The following is a 21,770-nucleotide window of genomic DNA, read 5'->3' as shown; positions in this document are numbered from 1 at the left end:
CAAATTGTGGCCGACCACGGGAGACCGCGCCCAGCGCCCCGACCACCAGGAATGTCTCTTTCACTGGCCGTGCAAAATGCTGGCATCAGCTCAGCACCAACTCATTAGCCTGAGTGAAGGAGTAGGTAAAAAGGAGTGTCAGCTGCCTGGACTGGCAACTGCATCAAAGGTGCTGCCCACTGGAAATTAGATAAGCTATTTTAATTCAACCTTTGTAGAAAAAAACATGCATGTGCATGCTTGTGCAAGGCTAGGTTTGTTAGAAATGAGAAAAAAGTGAGCAGAAGCCATTTATTCACTACGGTGGAACATCCAAAAGATATATGAAAGAAAACTAAGTCCATCGGTTGAGATGCACAAGAAAAATTAGACACACCGATGCAATGACATGCACAACATACAGTCAGTAAGTTGCTGCGCGATGACATTTCAGCAAGACCTACATGGGTAAGATATACAGATGTAAGTGTGAGATGTATGAGTTTAGGTTAAAAGGATATTACAAAGGTTTAGGCGCTTGTGCAGAAGTGTTTATGGTCCGTGCGATATACAAAATGTAGAAATTGCACTTTAAGGTCTTGTAATTGTAGAAGCTACAAGCACTGTATTCATTTATTCTGCATCCCCAAGCAGAAGAGAAAGCTCTATCTTTGGGTTTTTCCTTCAGCTAATATGGGATCTCAGGACAGATGATAAACTGTTTTTGCAGTTGCACTTCTTAATATGTCACCATGTGGATATCTTTTTCACCACTGAAACTTCCAAAAGATGCTCAGCTTTGTTTTAAATATCATTTGCTGCCATCTAGTGTCCATATTCAAAAACCAACATAGAAGTGACAGCACTTTTTTTTCTCTTTTTTTTTTATAGTGCACAGACAATACTCAGTGCATGTCCATGTCCACTGCGGCAAGACACACACACAACAAAAACTGCTGCGCAAATCCGTCTGTCTGTTCTGAAATAACAGCGCAAAGATCATAATCGTGCAATCTTTTTTGGGACATTTATAAACTATACACAAATTGTGAAATTATAGGGCAGAAAGGCAAAGTACTTCTTACTTTTCCACTCCACTTCTCTGAGCTTTCCATTCATTTCCACTATTATATAACGTCAGTGTGGCCGCAGTGTCTGGGCTCTCCTGTTTCCCTGTGGTTAAACATGCTACATACTACCTTCATATTCCCCAAGAAGGTGTGGGGAGATGTAGAGCCTGGTGAGTGAAAACGCCTTGTCATTGCATTGCCTGCATTCCTGTGCCTGGCTCCTGTTGGCCTGAGGACTATTTATACGGCTGCAGGAGAGGCCCCTCATAGCCTGCCGGGGAGATACTCGTCCTGGGCCACCGACTTTATGTCTTCTGATTACACAGACACCTAAAACACATTGCCTGATCAAAACTTAATGCAAGTTAGGTGTTAAACTCGATCTGACCCTTTGGAGGGGCCAGTACTCTAACCTCGGACACGTGCAGTCACTCAAGTACTGTGTTTGTGTACAATTTTAAGACTCTCAGGTACTTACTTACTTTGAGGTGTTGAGTATTTCCATTTTATGCTCCTTTTTACTTCTACTCTATTTCATTTGGAAGCCAATATTACACTTTTTATTCCACAGCATTTAAATGACAAGCGATAAGTGTAACACAAAGTGCTTTATACAGTAAAACCAGAGGTAAATAAATAAACAAAATACTCTAAATAATAAATCAACTGCACAAATAATAATAATATATAAAAATGGTAAAAATTATAAAATTAAATATAATTTAATAAATTAGTAAAACAGACTAAAAAGCATAAATAAATAGTCAATAAATAAATAGGTCAAGTTCAGTGTTGTCATAAATTAAGCTACCTGGCGGTAAAAAAGAAATTAGCTCCAGCTTTATACGCTGCTACATTAAAGTGATGAACACAATAATGCATTAACATTATAATACAGTTATGTAATGCATAGTATTCTACATAAGTACTTTGCTTTCAATTTTAAGTATATTTTTATGCTAATACTTTTGTCCATCCATTTTCTTCCGCTTATCTGAGATTTTTGTACTTTACTTAAGTAAGATTTTGAATGAAGAACTTTAACTGGTAACAGTATTTTTACTCTGCAGTATTGTTTTGTACTTTTACTTTTATCAAATAAAATATTTGAGTACTTTTTCCATCACTAATTAAATTCACATTAAATTTTAAGAATGTCTTTTTCCATCACTAATTAAATTCACATTAAATTTTAAACATGTCAGGCTGAGGACATCCACATTTTAATAGCATATTCTAATGATTTAGTGTTTACATAAACTGCTGCAATAAGAGCATACTATTAAAAATATTGGGGTTTAATACTTTAAAAGTGATAAAATGTGGACAGTATTGCCCAGAATCACTTTAATTCAGCCAGAAAAGCTAAAATATTTTGAGAAACAGACACAAACTGCAGACGCTCGTCCCTACAGCCCTGAAATGATCAAATCTAAAATAGATTGCAACTTTAATTAGCACAGGTATGTCCCTATAGTAAACAGCAGGCACGTTGACTGAGCTGTGAGGGATATATATATGTAGGTTTCTACATATCTAGAAACAAGAGAGGAGTGTATTTTTAGTTAACCAGGCTAGGGGCAGGGGCTGCTGTCCTCTCCAATGGAATAACAGTTCATCCAGGTCCCTGCTTAAACTGGCACAGGTACCAGTGGACACAGAGTGGAAGTCCCCGCAAACCCGAAACCAGGTGGCCCGCCTGTCAACACAGGGGTAACTCTCACCTCCTGGCCGCCTCCCATCTCACTCACCTTATCTCTAATGGCCTGATGCCTGGTCTGGTCGACATCACTGACACTAAAGGTCTGTTCATAAACTTTGGGTCAGCGCATTCCTAGATCATGTTCATCCAGTATCATGAAACTCTGAATGTTAGCGCAGAAGTTTCCACTAATGTTACCTGAGCTGCGTGTTATTTCACTTCAGCAGGTAAACAAGATAAACAATGTTTCTGTAAGTGTCATTTCACTTAAATTACTGTTATGGACTGTTATTTTACCCCTAGTGGTATCCAGTGTTAATTTTGGTAGCTATTTAGGATTTAATCTTGAGATGAAAATGCTTGTTAAATCACATTTTAGTCTTTTTTTATCCTTTTTAGATTAGATTAGATAAAATTAGATTAGATTAGATTAGATTGGATCCACACCAGGACATGGATTACAAACAAAACAACATTCAAAAACAAAGAGATTAAGAGAGCGCTTGAAGAAAATAAAGACATCACCACTGTTAACATTGTTCATTATTAGAGAACATTATTTTTTTAATTAAAAAGAAAATAAAAATTGAATTTAGTAAGTTAAAAATGTAAACATTATCATTTCATAAACTGATACACAGTACAGTATTCAGAAATCAAGGTTTCTACTACCAAAGTTTTTGTCTACTTTTAGTTGACAAAAACTCAAAATGTTTTAGTCAATGAAAATTCATGACATTTTAGTTGATAAAACTCATGATATTTTAGTCATTACTTTTAGTCAAGATTTGTTTTTATTTTTATTTAAACTACTGGTAATCTAATTAGGGTAATACAGGTCCCAGAAATTACAATAAAGGTGACAGGTTGTATAAAAATTAATTTAGACATATTTTTTTTCTACAACTACAAATAATTTTCACACACTAAGAAATGCTAATTTCTACAGCAGAGTTTTTGGCAGGTTTAAGGGATGATTTACGAGAACACGCTTACCAGTCATCATCTGAAAGCTCAAAATCTCTCTGTTTATGGTCTCAAACACTTTTACACCACAAATCACTAACTGGAAACAACCAGGAACTGTACCCAGGTTTAATATAAACTATGAATTATTGATCTTATTGTTAAGCAGAAAAATAATTTTATCTCGGCCTGAATTCTTTCTTTATCAATAAAGAAAATAATAATAATAATGTCAGACTGGAGGTATGAATTTAGGTCTTCACACAGAGTTGGTGATTAAAATTAAACTTTCAGCCGTCAGAGAAAAAAAAACAGACTGTTTGCATATACAGCACAGATACTCTCACAGATAACCAAGTTACCTGTCAAACAGCATCAGTATCTAGCCATGCCCCCTGTTTATGTTTTATTTGGTTTATTCATTTTCTATCTCTACATCCACCTACAATTTAAGTAACTTTATGCTAGCAGCATTGAAAAATGACATTCAGGAGCAACATATCTTTCCAAGAAACAGGTTACTCTGGATAATTCACAGATCCCTGTCAACACTTGCAACTTTGTCAAAATTGTCATCCTGTGGATTATCCACAATAACAAAGGTGTTATTTTGTTGGCTTTTCATGTTTGTTTTTCAATTCTGTGAGCACCACAAATTAAAGAAGTATTTCACTGCTGAAAAGACAATATTTTCATACAACTTAGCTGTCGTAAAAAGATGCAAGTATTAAAATTAGATTGGTGCTACATGACCAGAGAAACCAGAGAAAAGGGATAATGGTATACACTTTTGGTAGGAAGAAAAAAAAACTACAACTACCAGAATGCACTGCTGGTGGGTGATGTAATGCAAGCATGGCCGTTTGGCACAGGGAACAATCTGGAAACTGGCTGGTAACAAACAATCTCCAATTACAGTTCAAAGGTGAGCGGAAACAGCATCTCCTAGTTTTACCATTTGATCCGAGTTTTTTAAGCCTCAGTTTCTTCCTTCCTGTTTACACATTCTCATATTCTCATTTTAAGTGATAAATATGCGTAACAGTTACAGAATTTGGTTTATCAACATTAGTTTTCCCGCTTGATTGGAGTTTGGTCTGAGTTTTAGAGAGCAGCAAAGAGTGGCTGTTTTTTCCTTGAGATTTGTTTTTATGCTGGTGGCAGGCATACAAAAATGCGGAAGTACAATCTGTAGTTTAGGCAGCCTTAACAGCCTTAGAGCCAGCAAAACTGGGAGATGAGCAAGGAGATCTGGGCGCCAGTAAGATGGAGGTATTTTTACCGCACTTCACCACCCACATTGTTATGATACAAAGCTGGTTGAAATTGGCAAAGTATCCTGTTAAATTGAGTTTATTTTGGGGTGTGTGTAGAAATCTCAGCGACACACCTTCGCAAATGAAACAATCTCAACAGATACCGCAATGAGTAAATGAAAAGTTTTTTTTAATGTAATGTTTCAGTAAAGTAGTTGATAATTTCCTTTTTGATTCGTTAATCTTTTTCTTTAATTTAATTTTTTTCATTGTTAGTCATTTATCTGACCCAGATTACTAATTTGACAAATACACTCACTGACACTGTTTGAATTAGTTAACTAAATAATTACTCAGTAATCTAAACAAGTGGGACCTCAGCTAAATTCATTTATATACGATACATGATATACGATTTTATTTCTTTTTCAGAGAATATCGAAGTGTAATTTTCATAATATCGGTATGTTCTGAAAACATGTTTGCTCTACACAACAGAATTTGAAATATATGATATAAATCACCATAAAAAATACAATATTTTATCATTAAAATCAGCAGGTATTTGTCAAATCCAACCCCAACAATTAAAGCTTGTGTTTCCAGCTAAAGCTTAAACATCTCACATCAACATGGCAAGAAGTCCTTAAAGTAGCATCTTCAGTTCAATGGCAACAAAACACCATCTGCTGAGGAACATCATGTAATATCACTGAAAGCTCCAGAACGGCTACTTAATGGACATCGTGGTGAAATCAGACCTTACCTGACGAGCGGCTGGGGGTTTCCTACGACTCTGCACTCCAGACGAATGGGGCTTCCCTCTGCCACCTCCTGACTCTTCAGCTTCTGGAGGAAGCAGGGAGGAGACAGCGGTCCGTGTGAGGTTGGAGCTCCAGAGTTTTGGTGCTTTGCAGAAGCTGCCGTCGAGCCTCCAGGCTGAGACTCGAGGCTCGTGGCTGGCTGGCTACACTGCATCTCCTCTTGCTGGCAGGGAGGCTGAGGCGGAGCAGAGACTGAGCCCTGAGGGACCGGTCGCTTACTCCTTGGCGTTAAATAGCCACTGTCAGGAGAGGAGGAGTCCTCCTCCACCTGTTGCTCCATATGAGCAGAACCTTTGAAGATGGATGAGAGCTCCTCGATGAACGTGGCAGCTCGGCTACAGAACTCTGTGGCAGAAGATGCCCGATCATTCAGCTCCAGGCCTTCATGAAGCAGCCTGGGTTTATCCTGCTTATAAACTGGCTGGATGGGTTTGTGGCGAACGATCTTCTCAGCAGAGGCCGGAGCTTCGCTGGACACCTGAACGGGTTTACTGGAGGGGGCGCTCTGGCTGGAAGAGACTTCAACTGCTACACTGTCATCTGGGCAGGGGGCTTTGGTCTGCAGTTTTGGGCTAGTGGTGAGGTTTTCAGTAGTCTGAGGGGTCACAGGGAGAGAGGGGGGAGCCTGCTCCTGGACTGTAGGATTAGAGGGGCCTGGATCTTCAGATTCAGTTGTGCCACCAAAGGCCTCCAGGGCCAGGTCCAGGCTTCGATGAATCTCTTCTGCACTCAAGAAGGCAGTAAGATCTGCAAAGTCCCCATCTGCAGAATCCAGCTCTGTCACTGAGTCCAGGTATAGTTCCCCATCAGAGGACGCCTCAGAAAACACCCCCCCATCGCCCTCCAAAGTCCCGCCTCCCGCCGGGTCCTTCAGCAGCACAGAGATGGGGAGTGGCTGATTCCAACTCCCGTCCTGCATCCTGAAATACACGTCGACTGTCAATAACCAGCAGATGACACACATTTACACCCTGTAGACGGTACAGTTTACAGTGTACATGAGATAATTATCAACAGAAAGGGAAATGACACAGTTACAGGAGGGGTCAAGCCTAAAATACAGACTTCACAACACTCGGGCGGCCATAGCTGGCAGGATGAGTCAGACCAGTACTGGACACAGTTGGTGGGTATTAGCAAAAGCCTGCGCTGAGGTCATAGTGAACATGACTGGCATTTCTTACTCGCTGTGTCTCTATCGGGACATTTCCCCCATCACTCTGATCTTTGTTGTGCTTATCTCGCGTGTTTCACTTCACATTAACAGTGATTATGAAATAACCTCCATGAGGACATCAGATCAGCGAGCTCTTCTTATAAATCCCCCTTAAAAGACATTTTTTTATGGGGGTTGTGGCCTGAATTCATTTTTTTTATGAGTCACTTCTTAAAAAGTTATTTATTTACAAAGGCATTCGCTTAAGTTTTTTTTTTTTTTTTTAAAAATACTCTAAAAAATGTATTTTTGTTTTATTTTGTACTCTAGTAAATGTATTTTTGTTTTATTTTGCTTTTTTTTTGTATGTAGCATTTTTAGCGGAATTTTGTGTGACTTTTTAATTGTTTTTATTTTCTTTAATTTTTATTTAAATCTAAAATATTTTCCAAATTAAAACCGTGTCAGTTTGTAAACAAGAGAGTCTTGGCACAGACGCTAAGAGCATCCTTCACCATAATCCCAAATAAATGTGCCCAACAACACACACTGCATGTATTGTACATTTATGCCACCTTTTATACACTTTGTGTATTAATTTTTTTAGCCTATATTATATACTGCTGTCACTTTTTACCTCAGATGTAAAAAGAAAAAAGGGTCACGTGCAGTTCAAATTGTTTTCATCAGCTCTGATCTCTCGAGACGTTGACGCTAGACGTGTAGCATGTTGTGAAGCTGTTGGTGAAGACACACGCATGACGCAGTGTGACACTCGGAGCCTCATGGCGTCCTGAAGACCAGCTGTTGTTATTTTTAATCCCCTGGGCCATGTTTTTTACAGCAGAGTGCAACCCCACCCACCCTGATCTGAGGAGAGAGGTCCTTGAAACCCAGACGCTACCTTCAAACACACACAGGTACCAACTGGACACACACAAACGCACACTGACAGTCACTGGGCTCATCTGAAGAGAACAATAACAACAATGCAGCGCCTATTAAATATGAATGTGGAAAATTTAAAACACTCAGACTGACTGACAGGATGTTAACAACTTTCTTTGATGTCAAAGTTTCCACCAGCTCCTACTTTTTCCAAGACTTTATAAGCCTTATAAACTCAACATGTATCTTATATATACATTGTCACAGTATTTGTGATATTTAACACAAATAATCTAAAATAAGAAGAATCACAATTTGGGGAAATGCTGTATATGCCATGTCTGAATTTGACTGATGCTGTTTATAAAGACTACTTTTAAACCAGCTCTAAATGAGTTAGATCATACACTTAATAAACGGCACAAAACATAAAATTCTGGACGCAAAACAGGGCAAAACTTACCTTAAAGTGGGCTATTTGTCCAAATACTTTCTCCTGGTTTTGAGCTTCCAGTTTTGTCGTGTTTATTGAGCAAGAATCAGCCAAAAAGAAGCGTCTCTTTCCAGAAGAGCAGCCTTACTGGTCAGACTGTCAGCAGGATCTCTCAGGCTCAGGGTCCAATAGCGTACTGCCTCTGCAGTGGCCTGCTGTCCCATCTGTCCCGGTCCCTAACTGCTCACTGTGTGGGGCTATATTTGGCCCATGGCTCGGGTTTCACAGCCAGAAAATTGGCAAGGAGAGAGTGTTAAGGTAGTGCGGGGGAAACAGAAGGTAGTGGTGACATTTTTACAGAACAAATCTTCATTAATCAAACACAGTAAACAGAAAATAGTGCAGCTTGTTGTAAAACTTGACACCACACACTCACATATGCTCAAATAACGGGTTGATGCAACATTTTAGGAGCTTTCAGTGTGCTCTGGTCTCCGTTAACATCACAGATTTGATTAATGAGGAGACATCCTGCTGAATGTGTCAGTATGGTTTCTCTAGTGGAGATGTCTAATGTGACACAGAGAAACGACAGCAGCTTGTCAGTGTGGCGACTGTGTCCAGCTGAGTGGACGCGGTGACCCCAGACCACCCACTTATCTGACTAAGTTGTCTTGAAAGGCTTTTGGAGGATTTAGCAAAAGCTGTCATAAAGTTTTCACAGTGGGTTTAAGGTCAAGGTCAGTGCTGCCTTTATGGATAAAAATTCAAATAAAGCACACATCTGTAGTATTTTAAAGGAACAGTTCACCCCCAAAACTAAAATACATAATTTTTCTTTTTCCTGTAGTGCTATTTGTCAGTGTAGATTATTTTGGTGTGAGCTGCAGAGTGTTGGAGATATTGGCTGTAGAGATGCTTGACTTATATTATATTGACTTATATTTGAACATATATTTGACAGTGTCCCTTTCTAGAAATCATGACCTGATTACTCAAGATAACCCACAGTCCTCACAGAGGACAGTACATTATCAAGCAATAATGGCCTGGAATTCATTACCAAATTGTTTTTAATTTTGTTTCAGAATGTAATAAAATATATTTTCACAGAAAGACTTTTAAAAAGTTTTTAATGCCATTAAATTTCAGACTAATTTTACAATAACCAAAATTAAAGAAAAAAAGGTTATTTAGGGTTCGGAACAAGTTAAACAACAACAACAACAAGTTAAAAAATTTGATGATCTACTTAAAATGGTGGTAAAAAAAATTAAAACCTACAACATAAATTATTATAAATGTATCTGTTTGGTTTGCCTTGAAAAAGCGTTTTAATTTGACATGTAATTGGATGTGGTAAATGTGGTTCCTCGATCCTTATCTGCATTCTGTTCATTTTTGTTAAAGTTATTTATCACCAGTTATTTGGAGATTGCACGATGCAACGTCAGAAAAAAATAATTAATAAAATCCTATCATATAAGACGATTGACTTAACACATTTTAATACCAATTAAGGCCTTATTTTTTGATTAATGATTTCAATGCCTTTAAGACTTTTTAAGGATTCGTGGGACTGGGGGCTTGAATTAGCACCAATGAGATAGTTGAAGCAGATGATGCACGCTTCTTTCTGCACAGTGATACTTGACTCGTCTCCTCACACCAAAGCAATCTAGATGAATAAGTAGTGCTACAGATCAGAGGAAATATGTATTTATTTTTATTTTGGGGTTAACTTTAAACTCTCCGACAAAACAGTGGGTTAGAAGGGCAAGTCAGTGAGGACCACACAGCCTCGCTTGGTCTATTTCAGGGCCACTATCACATTTTGTGCTCTCAGAGCTATTCTGGTTCTTCATCAATCTACTGATTACAGTAAAGTGCCCATGATAAGTTCGGAAGGAATTTCCACGGTAATAACTGTCTACTGCACACACATACACACACACAGAATTCTTTAAAATCCCACTTGCTCGTCATCATGTCCCGATTATTAGTAACTGATACTAAGGTATCACTTAAAAATAACTGCATTATTTTGTGGTGACTTCTACAACATACAAACTTGTATCTGTACTGTGATCTTTCTAAGAATAGCACTAAAACATTTCCAGCGCTACTTTACACTGTATGTGTCCACCACAATACGTATCCCTTACACCACAGGTTATGTTTACGTGTGGCCTATATGCAGTATTTATAGTATTTAAAAATATTACTGGGCGCCTCAGAGACGTCTTTCTGAATTTAGACATGTATTGCCAGATATCATCTCGACACAATGGGTTGATTACAAGAAATATTGTAATCAGAATATGAATTATTTAAACAATAAAGATAACACATGCAGCTGAGGCTTCTTTATAGTATATGTTTTGTACATTTAGTATTACTTATGATTTGGCAGACAAATCCTCCTTTTACAGCCATTGCTGTACCTTCAAGACATGTTATTACACAACTTTGTGTTTTTACTAGTGTGTACTTTAGCCAATGGACTGGAGAACACAAACCCTTTGTCATTTCAAAGTTATTAAGCTTAATGTTTAAACCATTTAAAACCAGCGTCATTATTATTATGATTATGATTATGATTATGATTATGATTATGATTATGATTATACATTATTATTCCTTTATTTTCGGCAAACTACAAAACATCAGGTAAAAGGTACAGCACAGGTAATAACAAACAAACAATATATCTGAAAGATTAAATTGAAAATGCAAGTTACAAATGATTAAAATGACACAGACAAATAAGCAGACAAGAAAATAAATAAAACAAAATAAAATAAATAGATTCGTATTGTTTATTAATCCTGTTTATTTCATATATGGAATCGTATTGCATCATATAATATCATTTTTGTTTGAATCATTGACTGTATATAAGGATAAGTACATGCTGTCTATGGTTTGAATACATTAGGCGAGGTAACTGTATTTTGAAAGTATTTACCGGAAGTTGCAGTGCGATATGTTGACCTTAACTTAACCAACTGCTAAACCTGTTAACTAACTGTGCTCTGCGTAGCATCAAATCGGGATGTAAATAAGTGGTAATATAGTGGTGTTTACCACTTTACGGACGCTCCTGTGGTAACCGCACATCTATAATTAAATTAAAATATACTTTTCTTCCTCTTTCGACTGCAGTCAGCCATTTACGAATCGCGTTTCCCTCCGTACAAATTTGTCCTCTCTCGCTTTCCGTAGTTTGTCAGTGATTGGTCAAAGTGAAAATATGGCGCTACAGTCCGCTGTTTTGTAAACTCAGCGTGTAGAAAACGCAAATGAAGTGTTTCGCAGGTCAGAGCAGAGTCTTTTTGGCGTGTAATAATTCTCAAAGGTAGTTGCAGTTCTTATTTCAGCGCCTATGATCTCCAGCACGGTGGAATTAGCCGCGGAGGCTACTTCAGGTTAGCTTCGTCAGCTTGCTAACAAACCTGCTAGCAAAACATCGACAACTGGAACAGAAGATTGTGTTCACGACTACTAAAGGGAAGAATCAGGCTGATAAACACACACGTTTAGTAAGTTAGTTAGTTAGTTAGTTAGTTAGTTAGTTAGCTTGCTCATTTATCTGTCTAGCACTATGCTCTTTAGGTCGTTGCTAGTGCTAACGTTGCCCACCTGCTGCACGCTATTTTTTTTCTCATTTAAAATACAGTTGAATTTCCCAAAAGCTAGCCTGACATGTTCAAATGTCACAGTCCAATCCCAATTTACAACCACATAAAGACCGAGAAAAACAGTAGATGTGTGTCCTTGAAAATTGCAATAACAAATAGTCGGAATTGTTACTGATATATTTTGCTGGCAGGTTGCCCAGTTCTGTTTAATGTCAATTTCCAGAGTCAGCTTTCATTTTTCATTCACCTCAATAAAGTTTGAAAACAGTCGGACAATAGTGAAATGGTGCAAACAGCAAAGACTGTTGGAATAAATGTAGATTAACAATGTAGATGTAAAGGGTTGCTTGTATACATTTGGTTGTAAACAGCGAATACGACATTCTTGGTTGTGTTTGGCAGATGTTTACATGTTTTCAGTGTGAATTTAAATGTGTGTGTGTGTTTGTGTTTGTGTGTGTTACTGTTAAAGTGGGTGCTTATACTAAAGGGATATTTCTTGACACTATGGTTTGGTGTTAAGTATTTATCTAGGTGTTTGCCTGTGGAAAGACACTGTTTTTTTTAAATAGTTTATTTGATAGGAACTAATTAACACACTCACATATCTGATTTTGCTTCAGCCAACCTTTAACACTTTTATTAAAAATCTTAATATCTTGTGTTAATTTTATTTTGATTGGTAGTTTTAGAGCCTTTTATAGAAAAGGCTGATTGCCCCAAAGAGGTGTTACGACATGTGATTTTGTGCCTTTGTTTTGGCATATAGCACCAACCAGAGGGGAGATGCTGAAACAGGTAGCTTTCAGGGTTACCTTCCAAATTCTTGACTCTGAAGATAAATAACTCTTCAGCATAGCAACAAGCTTGCACCAGTGATTTTTTTCTGCAGCCCGACTGCCCATTTTAATTCTAGAGACAAATGTAACTGTAAACCTTGTGACAAAGGCTCAACTATGTGTCCTCCAGCACCAATAACAGGATCACCTTTCAGCATGTCTAACATTTTTAAATTTAGCTGTCCACATTCATATCTGTGTATTAGTTGACACTTTTAACATTTTCCAGCTCACAACATGCCCGCCTTCAGGCAAGTGGGAGAGAAGCAGCTCCCTAATCCTGTACTGTGTATGGCATGGTCCCCCAAAAGGGATCTCATTGCACTGGCCAACACAACTGGAGAGGTAGGCTTAAAAATATATATTTGTTTTAGCTTAAAGCATGGCTTAGTATCTTTTTAGAGGTTTTAAAACTTGAAAGTTCACATTTGTCTATAGTTGCTGCTACATCGCTTGGCTAGTTTCCAGCGTGTTTGGAGTTTACCGCCCAGTGAGTATACTGGGAAGGAGATCACTGCACTCGCCTGGCGACCAGATGGCAAAAGTAGGAACAATTGTTTATATCTTTGTGTTTATCGGTGTCTGCTTGTTGACGGGAACATGAATATATTATGCTTTTAATCTCTTTTATCCCCAGTTTTGGCCTTCAGCCTCGGAGACACCAAGCAGGTGGTCCTGTGTGGTGTCGAGAAAGCAGAGATCCTCCATGTGTTCCCAATGCAGAGCCCTGTAACCTGCATGCACTGGATGGAGGTGACAGAGGAGAGCAGGTATGCACAAAGTTTAGGGATCAAACCAGTGGCACAGTTGGTATCTGACCATCCAGGATAATGTGAATGTTTCATCTTTTTAATATGTTTCAGTGCCCTCAGCTCCTTTTACAACTCAGAGGATGAATCCAAACTTTTTCTTCCCAAATTACCAACACTCCCCAAGAGGTAACATGCACATCAGGTGATAAAGCAAGTTAGTCTGGGTTCATGAAATAACGTTTGTGCAAACTTTTGTTTTTCCTCAGCTATAGCACGACTTCAAAGATCTTCAGGTGTGGCAACATTTCAGTGCATAACTCATGAGTCTAAACAGTATGTTTTGTTTGTGATAGCAGCCATATTTATTTATCTTTCTATGTTACAGTGAGGAGAAGTCTGATGAGATCATGAATCTACTAGGAGAAGTCAGGTAAATTAAGCCTCACATTTAATCATGCACAGAAACAAATTCTCTTTAATGCAAGTGTCTTTTGACTGGAAATAATTTCATTCCCTCATTTTGTTTCCGTGCAGGCTGAACGTACTTGTTCTTGGAGGAGATGCTGGCTTTGTGGAGCTTTATGCCTACGGGATGTACAAGATTGCCACTCTTACAGGGGTAAGGCTATTTTGTTAATTCTTACGAATTGTCCTTTACATCTTTCACACTAAATCATTAAAAGAGCTGTATGTGACATTCAGAGCATTACTATTACACCAAATGACTATTTGTGGTGTAAAGATATAGTGGAGTAATGGCATCCTGAGCAGAGAATGAAGTCATGCTCCTTCTCTGTGTGTGTTGTAATCTTTGTTTCTCTGCTCTTTGTTGAGGTTGACGATCTGGTTGTGCATGCATGTTAGTGGATGTGAGTCTCTGTTGTGTGTGCTTCCCTGGCTAGTTTATTGCTCCCGCTCTGCTTGCAGTTATACATCTGTTACCACTGATAATGCTTTGCGACCCACAGAGGCGGAACTGTTGTGAAAACGTAACGCCCTTCTTTTTGGTTCCTCCCCAGGTTAACTTTATTAGCAATGTCAGCGCTGTTTGTGTTATTTGTGTTGTTAGCACTGCGGGCTGCTAGCCGCCAGCTCAGCCACCTCCATGTTGAGTGCTATGTGCATACAATCTCTCTCAGACTCTCAATTCTAGATATGCTCTGATTGTCAAATACAGCTCCTTTAGTCAATCACATGGATAAGATATTAGTTGGCATAAATCTGATCTGAAGTTTAGAATTTTGTCATGAAACAGCAAAAACAGAAGGGACAGAACAGCAAACATTAGACTCAACAGGCAGTGTAGAGTTGAATCATCACTTTGTCAGTCTCAACAAAATATAAACACCATTAGCTTCACAACAATAACATTAATCACAAAGCAACTATAATGGGTAGAATTGTACCTGTGGCACAAAAATGGTGTAACTTCAAAGGTCTCGAATATAATACCTCTGAATCCCATATTTTAAGAGTACGACAACACATTTCATGATTCAACTATTTTATATTACTGACACTTTACAGGTATCAGGAACGTGTCGCAGCCTGAGTCTCTCCAGTGATCTCAAGTCTTTGTCCGTCATCGCAGAAGTCAGGTCTACTGACAACAACCCAGAGATCTGTTACATTCAGGTGAGACAGATGATTTGGCTGCATATCTCATTTCCTTCATGTTCCTCATCTCTGCTCTAATCTGCCTTTTCATTTGCTTATTTCATCTTTGACTTCCAGCTCGACACAGGGCTGTTGTCAGACTGTCTCCCTGAGGTGACCAGGATGGCACGCAAGTTTACCCACATCTCCACCCTGCTGCAGTACCTGCACCTCTCACTCACATGCATGTGTGAAGCCTGGGAGGACATCCTCATGCAGATGGATCTCCGACTCACTAAGTTTGTTCAGGTCAGTATGTGTGAGCTGAAGTCTGAATTGGTTAAAATTAGAGAGTAGGGAGAGACATTTCAAAAGAGAGAGTTATTATACCCCTAAATCTATGAGATTTTAGAGGTATAATATTAAAGAGCTTTAATATTTCATCATTTTTGTGCCACAATCACAATTCTGTCCATCATAGTTGCTTTGTGATTAATGTTTGTCCTGTTTGTAGGAAAAGAACACGAGCACTCAAGTTCAGGATGAGTTTTTGGAGCTTTTGCTGTGGGGACAATCAAGGTGAGCAAAGAGAATTTTTATTTTTAGTAATCACTCTCTGTCATGTTGCAGTGTTTGAAGTGTCCTGCAGATGGTGGCAAAACCTTGAGCTTATTATGCTAGTATTGATTGTAGGGATGATTCTAATGTTTGTAACGCTTCGCTCTCTGCTTTTATGTAGTCCTGAACTACAGGCTCTTCTCATGAACCAACTGACTGTCAAGGTAAGAGTAAGAGGTGGTGTATATGCTCCTCTTAATGTTCAAATTTTATTTTATGTGCAGCCCATAAAATATTCCGTTTAACAGGGTTAAATCCCCCTGGATCCTTAAAAAGTATTCAGAGGCATTGGATTCATTAATCTAAAAATAATGTCTTAATTGGTATTAAAATGTCTTAAATTAGTCTTTCAAAAGACTTGAAAATGCAAAGACATTGGAAGTCGGATGATATGAATTGCGTTTTTCTGACGTTGCGTTGTAAAATCAAAAAATGATTGGTAACTTTTTAAAAATGTTTTTTTGAATAATTAACTGAATTTGATGGGGAGATGGAAATTAAAGCACTGGAATAATCCCACATACAGAGTGAGGCACACAAAATCAGTAATAAAAATCACAAATAAATGTTTGGTATTTCCCAATTGGGCAAAATTGTTCCTAACTATGTAAAAACAAAAACTGTGATACATGTTTTTTTTCCTTTTAGGTTATTGTAAAATTGGTCTTAAATTTTACCCCAAGTGGCATTAAAAAGTCTTAAAAAGCATCCAGTATAATTTGTAATGTTGTAAGCTGTAGGAATCCTGTTTAAAGGAGAAAAGACATCTGTTTTTTTGTGTTGGATTTCCTCTAAAGGGCCTGAAGAAGCTTGGCCAGTCAATTGAGTCCTCTTACACCAGCATCCAGAAGCTAGTCATCAGCCACCTGCAGAGGTATTTTCAGCCTCTTACTTCTCAGCGCTGCCTGCTATCTGAGATTTCTCCATCAAAATCTCTCCCTGTTTTTCACTCCCTGCAGCGGCTCTGAGGCTCTGCTGTATCACCTCAGCGAGGTGAAAGGCATGTCCCTGTGGAAGCAGAAGTTTGAGCCCCTCGGTCTGGATTCAGCCGCTATAGAAGGTACCGTGTCCCTGCAAATGGGACGAGTTTGTCAAATAAACCTTGACTCAGAAATCCCTTTCTGACATAGAGCCCTCCAAGCAAACGTCTCCCAACAGCCGTGCCCCCAGCCTACATGATCAGTAAAAAAAAAAAAAATCAGCTTTCTATCTCCAGCAAACACGTGTTTAATATTTTCAGGTGCCATCACAGCTGTGGGTTCATTTTCTCTGAAAGCCAATGAACTTCTGCAGTGAGTTCAATGATTTCTTAATTTATTATCTCTTTGCACCATCACCGTGTTATTTTTTGTGTGTGTATAAATTGTGTATTTGCTGCTGTATTCCATATTAGTGTTATTAAAAAAAATCACTACTTTTATTTTGTCATTTTAGGGTGATTGACAAGAGTATGAAAAACTTTAAAGCCTTTTTTCGGTGGTTGTACGTAGGTAAGAATGAAAGTTATTGATGGAGGCATTTATCATTATGCTCATTCATACATTTTGACCTGCTCGTTTGTAAAAACGAGCAAATTATTGTTTCTTTGCTCAAACGTTTTTGTTTCCCCACAGCCATGCTAAGAATGTGTGAGGAGCACGTACCACCAGAACTCAACAAGGTGAGTTATCAGAGGCACTGAGAGAGAGAGATTTGTGATTTTTAAGTGTTCCTAAAATAATTTTAACATGATGGGGAATCCTTTAGATGACACAGAAGGACATTGCCTTTGTTGCTGACTTCCTGTCTGAGCATTTCAGCGAGGTGAGATTATCATAACGGCCCTGTGATGACAATTAAACACATATCATCAACATTTTTACAGCTTTTTACAAACTCAGTTTAATTGCCCTCTGGTTTTACAGAATGAAGAACTCTTTGATCGTAAAGGGAAATACTTTAACGTAGAACGAGTTGGTCAGGTACGTGGTTTTGTTTTGCATAGCTGTAAGTGTTTTTGAAAGGAGCTGCTATCTTACATCATTCAGGTTCTCTTTCATCTGTAGTACCTGAAGGATGAGGACGAGGACCTTGTGTCTCCGCCCAACACAAAGGGAAACCAGTGGCTGAAGTTTTTACAGGAGAGCACGCACCTGAAGGGTGAACTATGATCTTGACTTTAGAAGTGCAGACACATTTTTTATTAATCAGTTATTAATCAATTTATTAATTGTTTAGTGATAAACCACTGCATTTCCTGCATTTCCATTAGTTTGAGTTTTGGCTATCTGTAAAGTAATAATAAAACTAAGAGAGAAAATGTTCATCTTCTGCAGAGAGCCCTTTGCTGTTTCCTTCATTTCCCCAAAAATCTTTGCACTTTGTCAAGAGGATGATGGAGAATGTGATCGAGCAGTGTCTACAGAAACCTGCAGTGAGTTTAATGTGCTGTTCATCTTCCTCTTTCCTTCTTCCTCTTTCTCAAAGTCAGGAATTAAACACTTTGAAAGTGTAGCTTTTAGATACGTTTTGAGAGTAGGAACAATATTGCTCATTCTGTCTGTAGATCGAAAGCCTTCCTGCAGCATTTTAAACATACTGCAGTGCAAGACAACATGGATTTATTATGTGTTTTTTGTGTAATTTAAAGAAAACTGAGCATGCTTTTTAAACATTAACTTGAAATGTGTTGAAATATTATGCCATTGTACATGTTGCTTATATATTGTTTGTGATTTGTACACAGGAAGTCATTGGAAGGTCTGTAAAACAGGCCGTCTTTTTGCCCCTGTACACTGTGCCAGAGAGGTATGATCCTAATTTCTTTACCTGTATTTTTTTTTTAAAATATGAATGAATTTATGTGAATAAAATTGTACTTATTTGTTTATGTCAATTGTCTTCCCAGCTCTGAAAACACTCCACGACTTTTTGAACTACCATCTTTGTACGTAAAACACAAACATCCTGGAGATTTCTGATGGTTCTTAGCAGTCAGATATGGTTTGAATCATGATATTTTTTCATTTCTACAGGTGGAATGACAAAAAAGCCAAAATGCACCATGTTGTGTTCTGCATGCCAGAGATTTCACCCTGCAAACTCTACCTGTTACGAAAAGGAACAGACCCAAACAGGTACACTTATTTGATTGTGAGTGTATGTATGAGTTTCTTTGTGTATTTCATCTGTTTATAATCATATTTGTTTTGCTTGAACAGACATATCCCCAACAGTGTCATGTCCGTTGACCTCAGCCATCATCTTGACAATGCAGAAGACGATAATGCTGCAGCCCAGTTAGTGCCTCTCACGTCATTCTTACCAATTAAAAAACAAAAACGCTGAATAATTCCTCAGCTAGTGAAAATGTTGCAACCATGATTTTTCTTTTTCAGGCCTAATTATGTATACAGCTGCCTAGATGCCCGTTTCTATGATGATGAAATGCTAACCGTGGTCCTGCAAGGATCAGAAGACGAGAACAAAAAGCACGTCCTGGCTCAGATTCCTCTTGCTTCCACCCTGAGCTCTGAGGCTGAATTCAACTGGGAGCCAAACATGAGGTGAGTGAGCATTAGGCTGTCATAAATACCAGTTTTTGGGCATCAAAGCTTCGAAGTAAGAAATGCCTGCAATTAATCATAGCTTTGACGAGGGGGCTAATGATAGATGAGGACAAAGGTTGTTTTTGTTTGGGCTGTTTCTTTTGTCATAGTGTGACTGATGTAAGTGCGGAGGCATTGTTTGTGCAGCACTGAGTCCAAGACAAGTTTCCCCTACAGGGACAAAAAAGTGTATCTTATCATACCATATCGTACCGCATCATACCGTATCGTACTGTATCGTAAGTCAATCGTTTTTGAACCTAGAATAATGTGACAGTTAGCCACTTTGTTAGCATTTAAGTTAAATTAATATATGCATTAGTAGCTAGATAAAAAGAATACTTTGCAAGACAGTTTAGCTGTTACTTATAGTTTTCAGGTGATTTGCTAAGCTTGTAGATTTGTGATATGCCCGTTTCCTTTGGCATAATGACACTCAGCTTTTTGGGTGTTGTGTTTGCTAATTTTGAAACTATGTCAGGTGATCGGCTTTTTTGACTTCTTGCGAGTAAGTAAGAGTCACAAAACGATCCATACGTTTAAATGTCCCGATCTGAGAATACTTGGCAACGATCAAAGCTTCGAAGCATTTGGATGAGCCCTAGTTAGGACTTAGAAGTGAGTGGCTTAAAACTATTTAAATGTTATACTTAATTTAGTTTAGGTCATTTTCTAAAACAGCATTTGATAAGGATAAAAGATTTTGCATATGTCACTCATGTCAGGTTCAGGGTTTACAAGATCATGGAAAACCAGGAAAAGTTATAGAATTTCCCTATCACTTTTTTCCAGACCTCAAAAAGTCATGGAATTGGTATGATTGTTTGAAAGATTTCATGTAATTTTGTTGTTTGTTATAAAATCATTGCAGTAGTCTTCTGTGGATAACCGTCGATGTGCATAGCTGTAATATGCGTTGATGTGAGACATTTGTTTACCATCACTTACGTTGCTTCATTTTCTCGCTGCGTTCCATCTCTCCGTTCATGTATGCCAGCTAGCTGAAATTACAATTTCGGGCCAGTGGGGCAAGAAAAAAATTATGGGTCCTTGAAAAGTCATTGAAAAGTTTTTAAATTTTATCCATGAAAATGTTTTGGAACCCTTCAGGCTGGACCAGCAGAGCAGTGCCATCCCGTGCCAAGGCCTGGTGTTGGGGAATCAGTGGCGTGAACTGGAAAACATGAAGGCTCAGTTTGTAGCTGTCAATGGAATCCGCAAAGTGGCCTGTGTGGTAAGTCAAATTATATATCTTGGACTTCCCATTATATTTAGTGTGTGGGAATTTTAGTGAGGGATATTATGTGAGAAAGAACTGTATATGCAGTATCTCTTCTAGAGTAGGTCAGATGATCCTTTTTCTCTGCCTGTGAAGCGCATACCACTGAGCGAATGTCATAGACTGTCTCCTGACATTCGCTTTTTCTTTCCTGGCAGCTAAGTGCGAATCTGAGGCACATTCGTGTTTTTGAAATGGATGTAGAGGATGAAGATGATGAGGGAGGTGAGTCACAGAATGCCAGTGCTGACCAGGATGGGTTGGATACTACTATGACCAGCGAGGGGCAGGGAGAGGAGAGCGTGGAGGCTATAGATGAAGCTGATGAGCAAAGAGATGTGTTTAAAAAACCTGAGGAACGTCTGGAGTCTGAGGAAGCCCTGGAGCTTTCTTAAGACTGAGACGCAGAAACAAGTGACATAAATGTAAGACTCTTTTTTTTTTTTTTACGACATCCTGAAATAAATGTAATGTTTGTATAGGAAAATAAACCGGTTTGTGTACATATTTTCTTTAAGCTGATTTTTCTTCTTAGTCTCCTCTTTAAACTTTTAAAAAATACTGTTTATTTGAAGTAAATTAGCATTTTTGTCACCTTAACTTTTTATTTTTGCTGTAGAGATGAATTGGACCAGCAATGAATTTCTGTGGATTATTACATTACGGTAAAAGTCTTAGGCCACTTTGTGATTTTAGCAAGGTTATAATCTTACATACTTATTTCTCAGCAGTGTATTTACTAAAACACAACCAGAGCATGAAGGAAGTATGTATATAGTATTAAAGGCACAAACATTTCAGAATAAAATAACTTAAACAAGCTAAAGTAACAACTAAGTACTAACAATAATGACTTTACTTGCATAGCACGTATCTAAACAAAATATAAAATGCTTCACAAAGTAGATAAGAATAAAACAGAAATATACAGTTACCATTGGGAAAAAGCAATGTAAAGAGCCAAGATAATAGTGTGCATTGGGGCAGACAGAACAAAGGGAAAAACAAAAGTTACATGTCAAAAATGTACAAATCAGTCATTAACAGGAAAAGCTTTCCTATAAAAATAGGTTTTGAGCCATGATTTGAAATCAGGCACTGTTAGCAAGCCCAATCTATCAGTTTATCTGTCTGTCTAAATGTCTAAATGTGTGTGTGTGTGTGTTTGTGTTTGTGCGCGTGTG

At 38.2% G+C, this 21,770-nt stretch overlaps 2 protein-coding genes across 8 annotated transcripts in view; one reads left to right on the top strand and one right to left on the bottom strand.

Annotated features, from left to right (window-relative positions):
- Positions 1-8,521, bottom strand: part of palld (palladin, cytoskeletal associated protein) — a 74,333-nt gene extending 65,812 nt beyond the window's left edge. For all 4 annotated transcript variants that reach the window (XM_042483446.2, XM_042483458.2, XM_042483464.2 and 1 more), the window contains exons 1-2: positions 8,305-8,521; positions 5,740-6,717 (exon numbers count right to left, since the gene is read on the bottom strand). In XM_042483446.2, coding sequence (XP_042339380.2) covers positions 5,740-6,716 — 977 coding nt within the window. In that variant the 5' untranslated portion in view covers position 6,717; positions 8,305-8,521. The remainder of the gene's footprint in view (positions 1-5,739; positions 6,718-8,304) is intronic.
- Positions 7,798-21,091, top strand: anapc4 (anaphase promoting complex subunit 4). 4 transcript variants are annotated; one of them, XM_042483484.2, is made up of 28 exons: positions 7,798-7,873; positions 12,984-13,099; positions 13,193-13,298; positions 13,392-13,524; positions 13,618-13,692; positions 13,773-13,799; positions 13,892-13,936; positions 14,041-14,125; positions 15,034-15,141; positions 15,241-15,411; positions 15,617-15,681; positions 15,842-15,884; positions 16,518-16,594; positions 16,680-16,780; positions 16,961-17,012; positions 17,155-17,210; positions 17,334-17,380; positions 17,467-17,523; positions 17,625-17,681; positions 17,766-17,859; positions 18,036-18,133; positions 18,446-18,507; positions 18,608-18,646; positions 18,735-18,836; positions 18,921-18,998; positions 19,098-19,265; positions 20,418-20,541; positions 20,745-21,091. In XM_042483484.2, the coding sequence occupies exons 2-28, from the start codon at positions 12,992-12,994 to the stop codon at positions 20,979-20,981; spliced, it is 2,415 nt and encodes an 804-aa protein (XP_042339418.2). In that variant the 5' UTR covers positions 7,798-7,873; positions 12,984-12,991; the 3' UTR covers positions 20,982-21,091. The 4 variants fall into 4 exon arrangements, with proteins under 4 accessions (XP_042339418.2, XP_087934118.1, XP_042339405.2 ...); XM_088077992.1 differs by lacking the exon at positions 7,798-7,873 and adding an exon at positions 11,465-11,592; XM_042483471.2 differs by lacking the exon at positions 7,798-7,873 and adding an exon at positions 11,494-11,702.
- Positions 21,092-21,770: the final 679 nt, after the last annotated feature.

The sequence above is a fragment of the Plectropomus leopardus genome, chromosome 5 (assembly GCF_026936395.1).
Source record: "Plectropomus leopardus strain MGB_pleo_1.0 chromosome 5, ASM2693639v1, whole genome shotgun sequence".
Classification (NCBI taxonomy): Eukaryota; Metazoa; Chordata; class Actinopteri; order Perciformes; family Serranidae; genus Plectropomus; species Plectropomus leopardus.
This window is presented reverse-complemented; position numbering and strand designations above follow the sequence as displayed.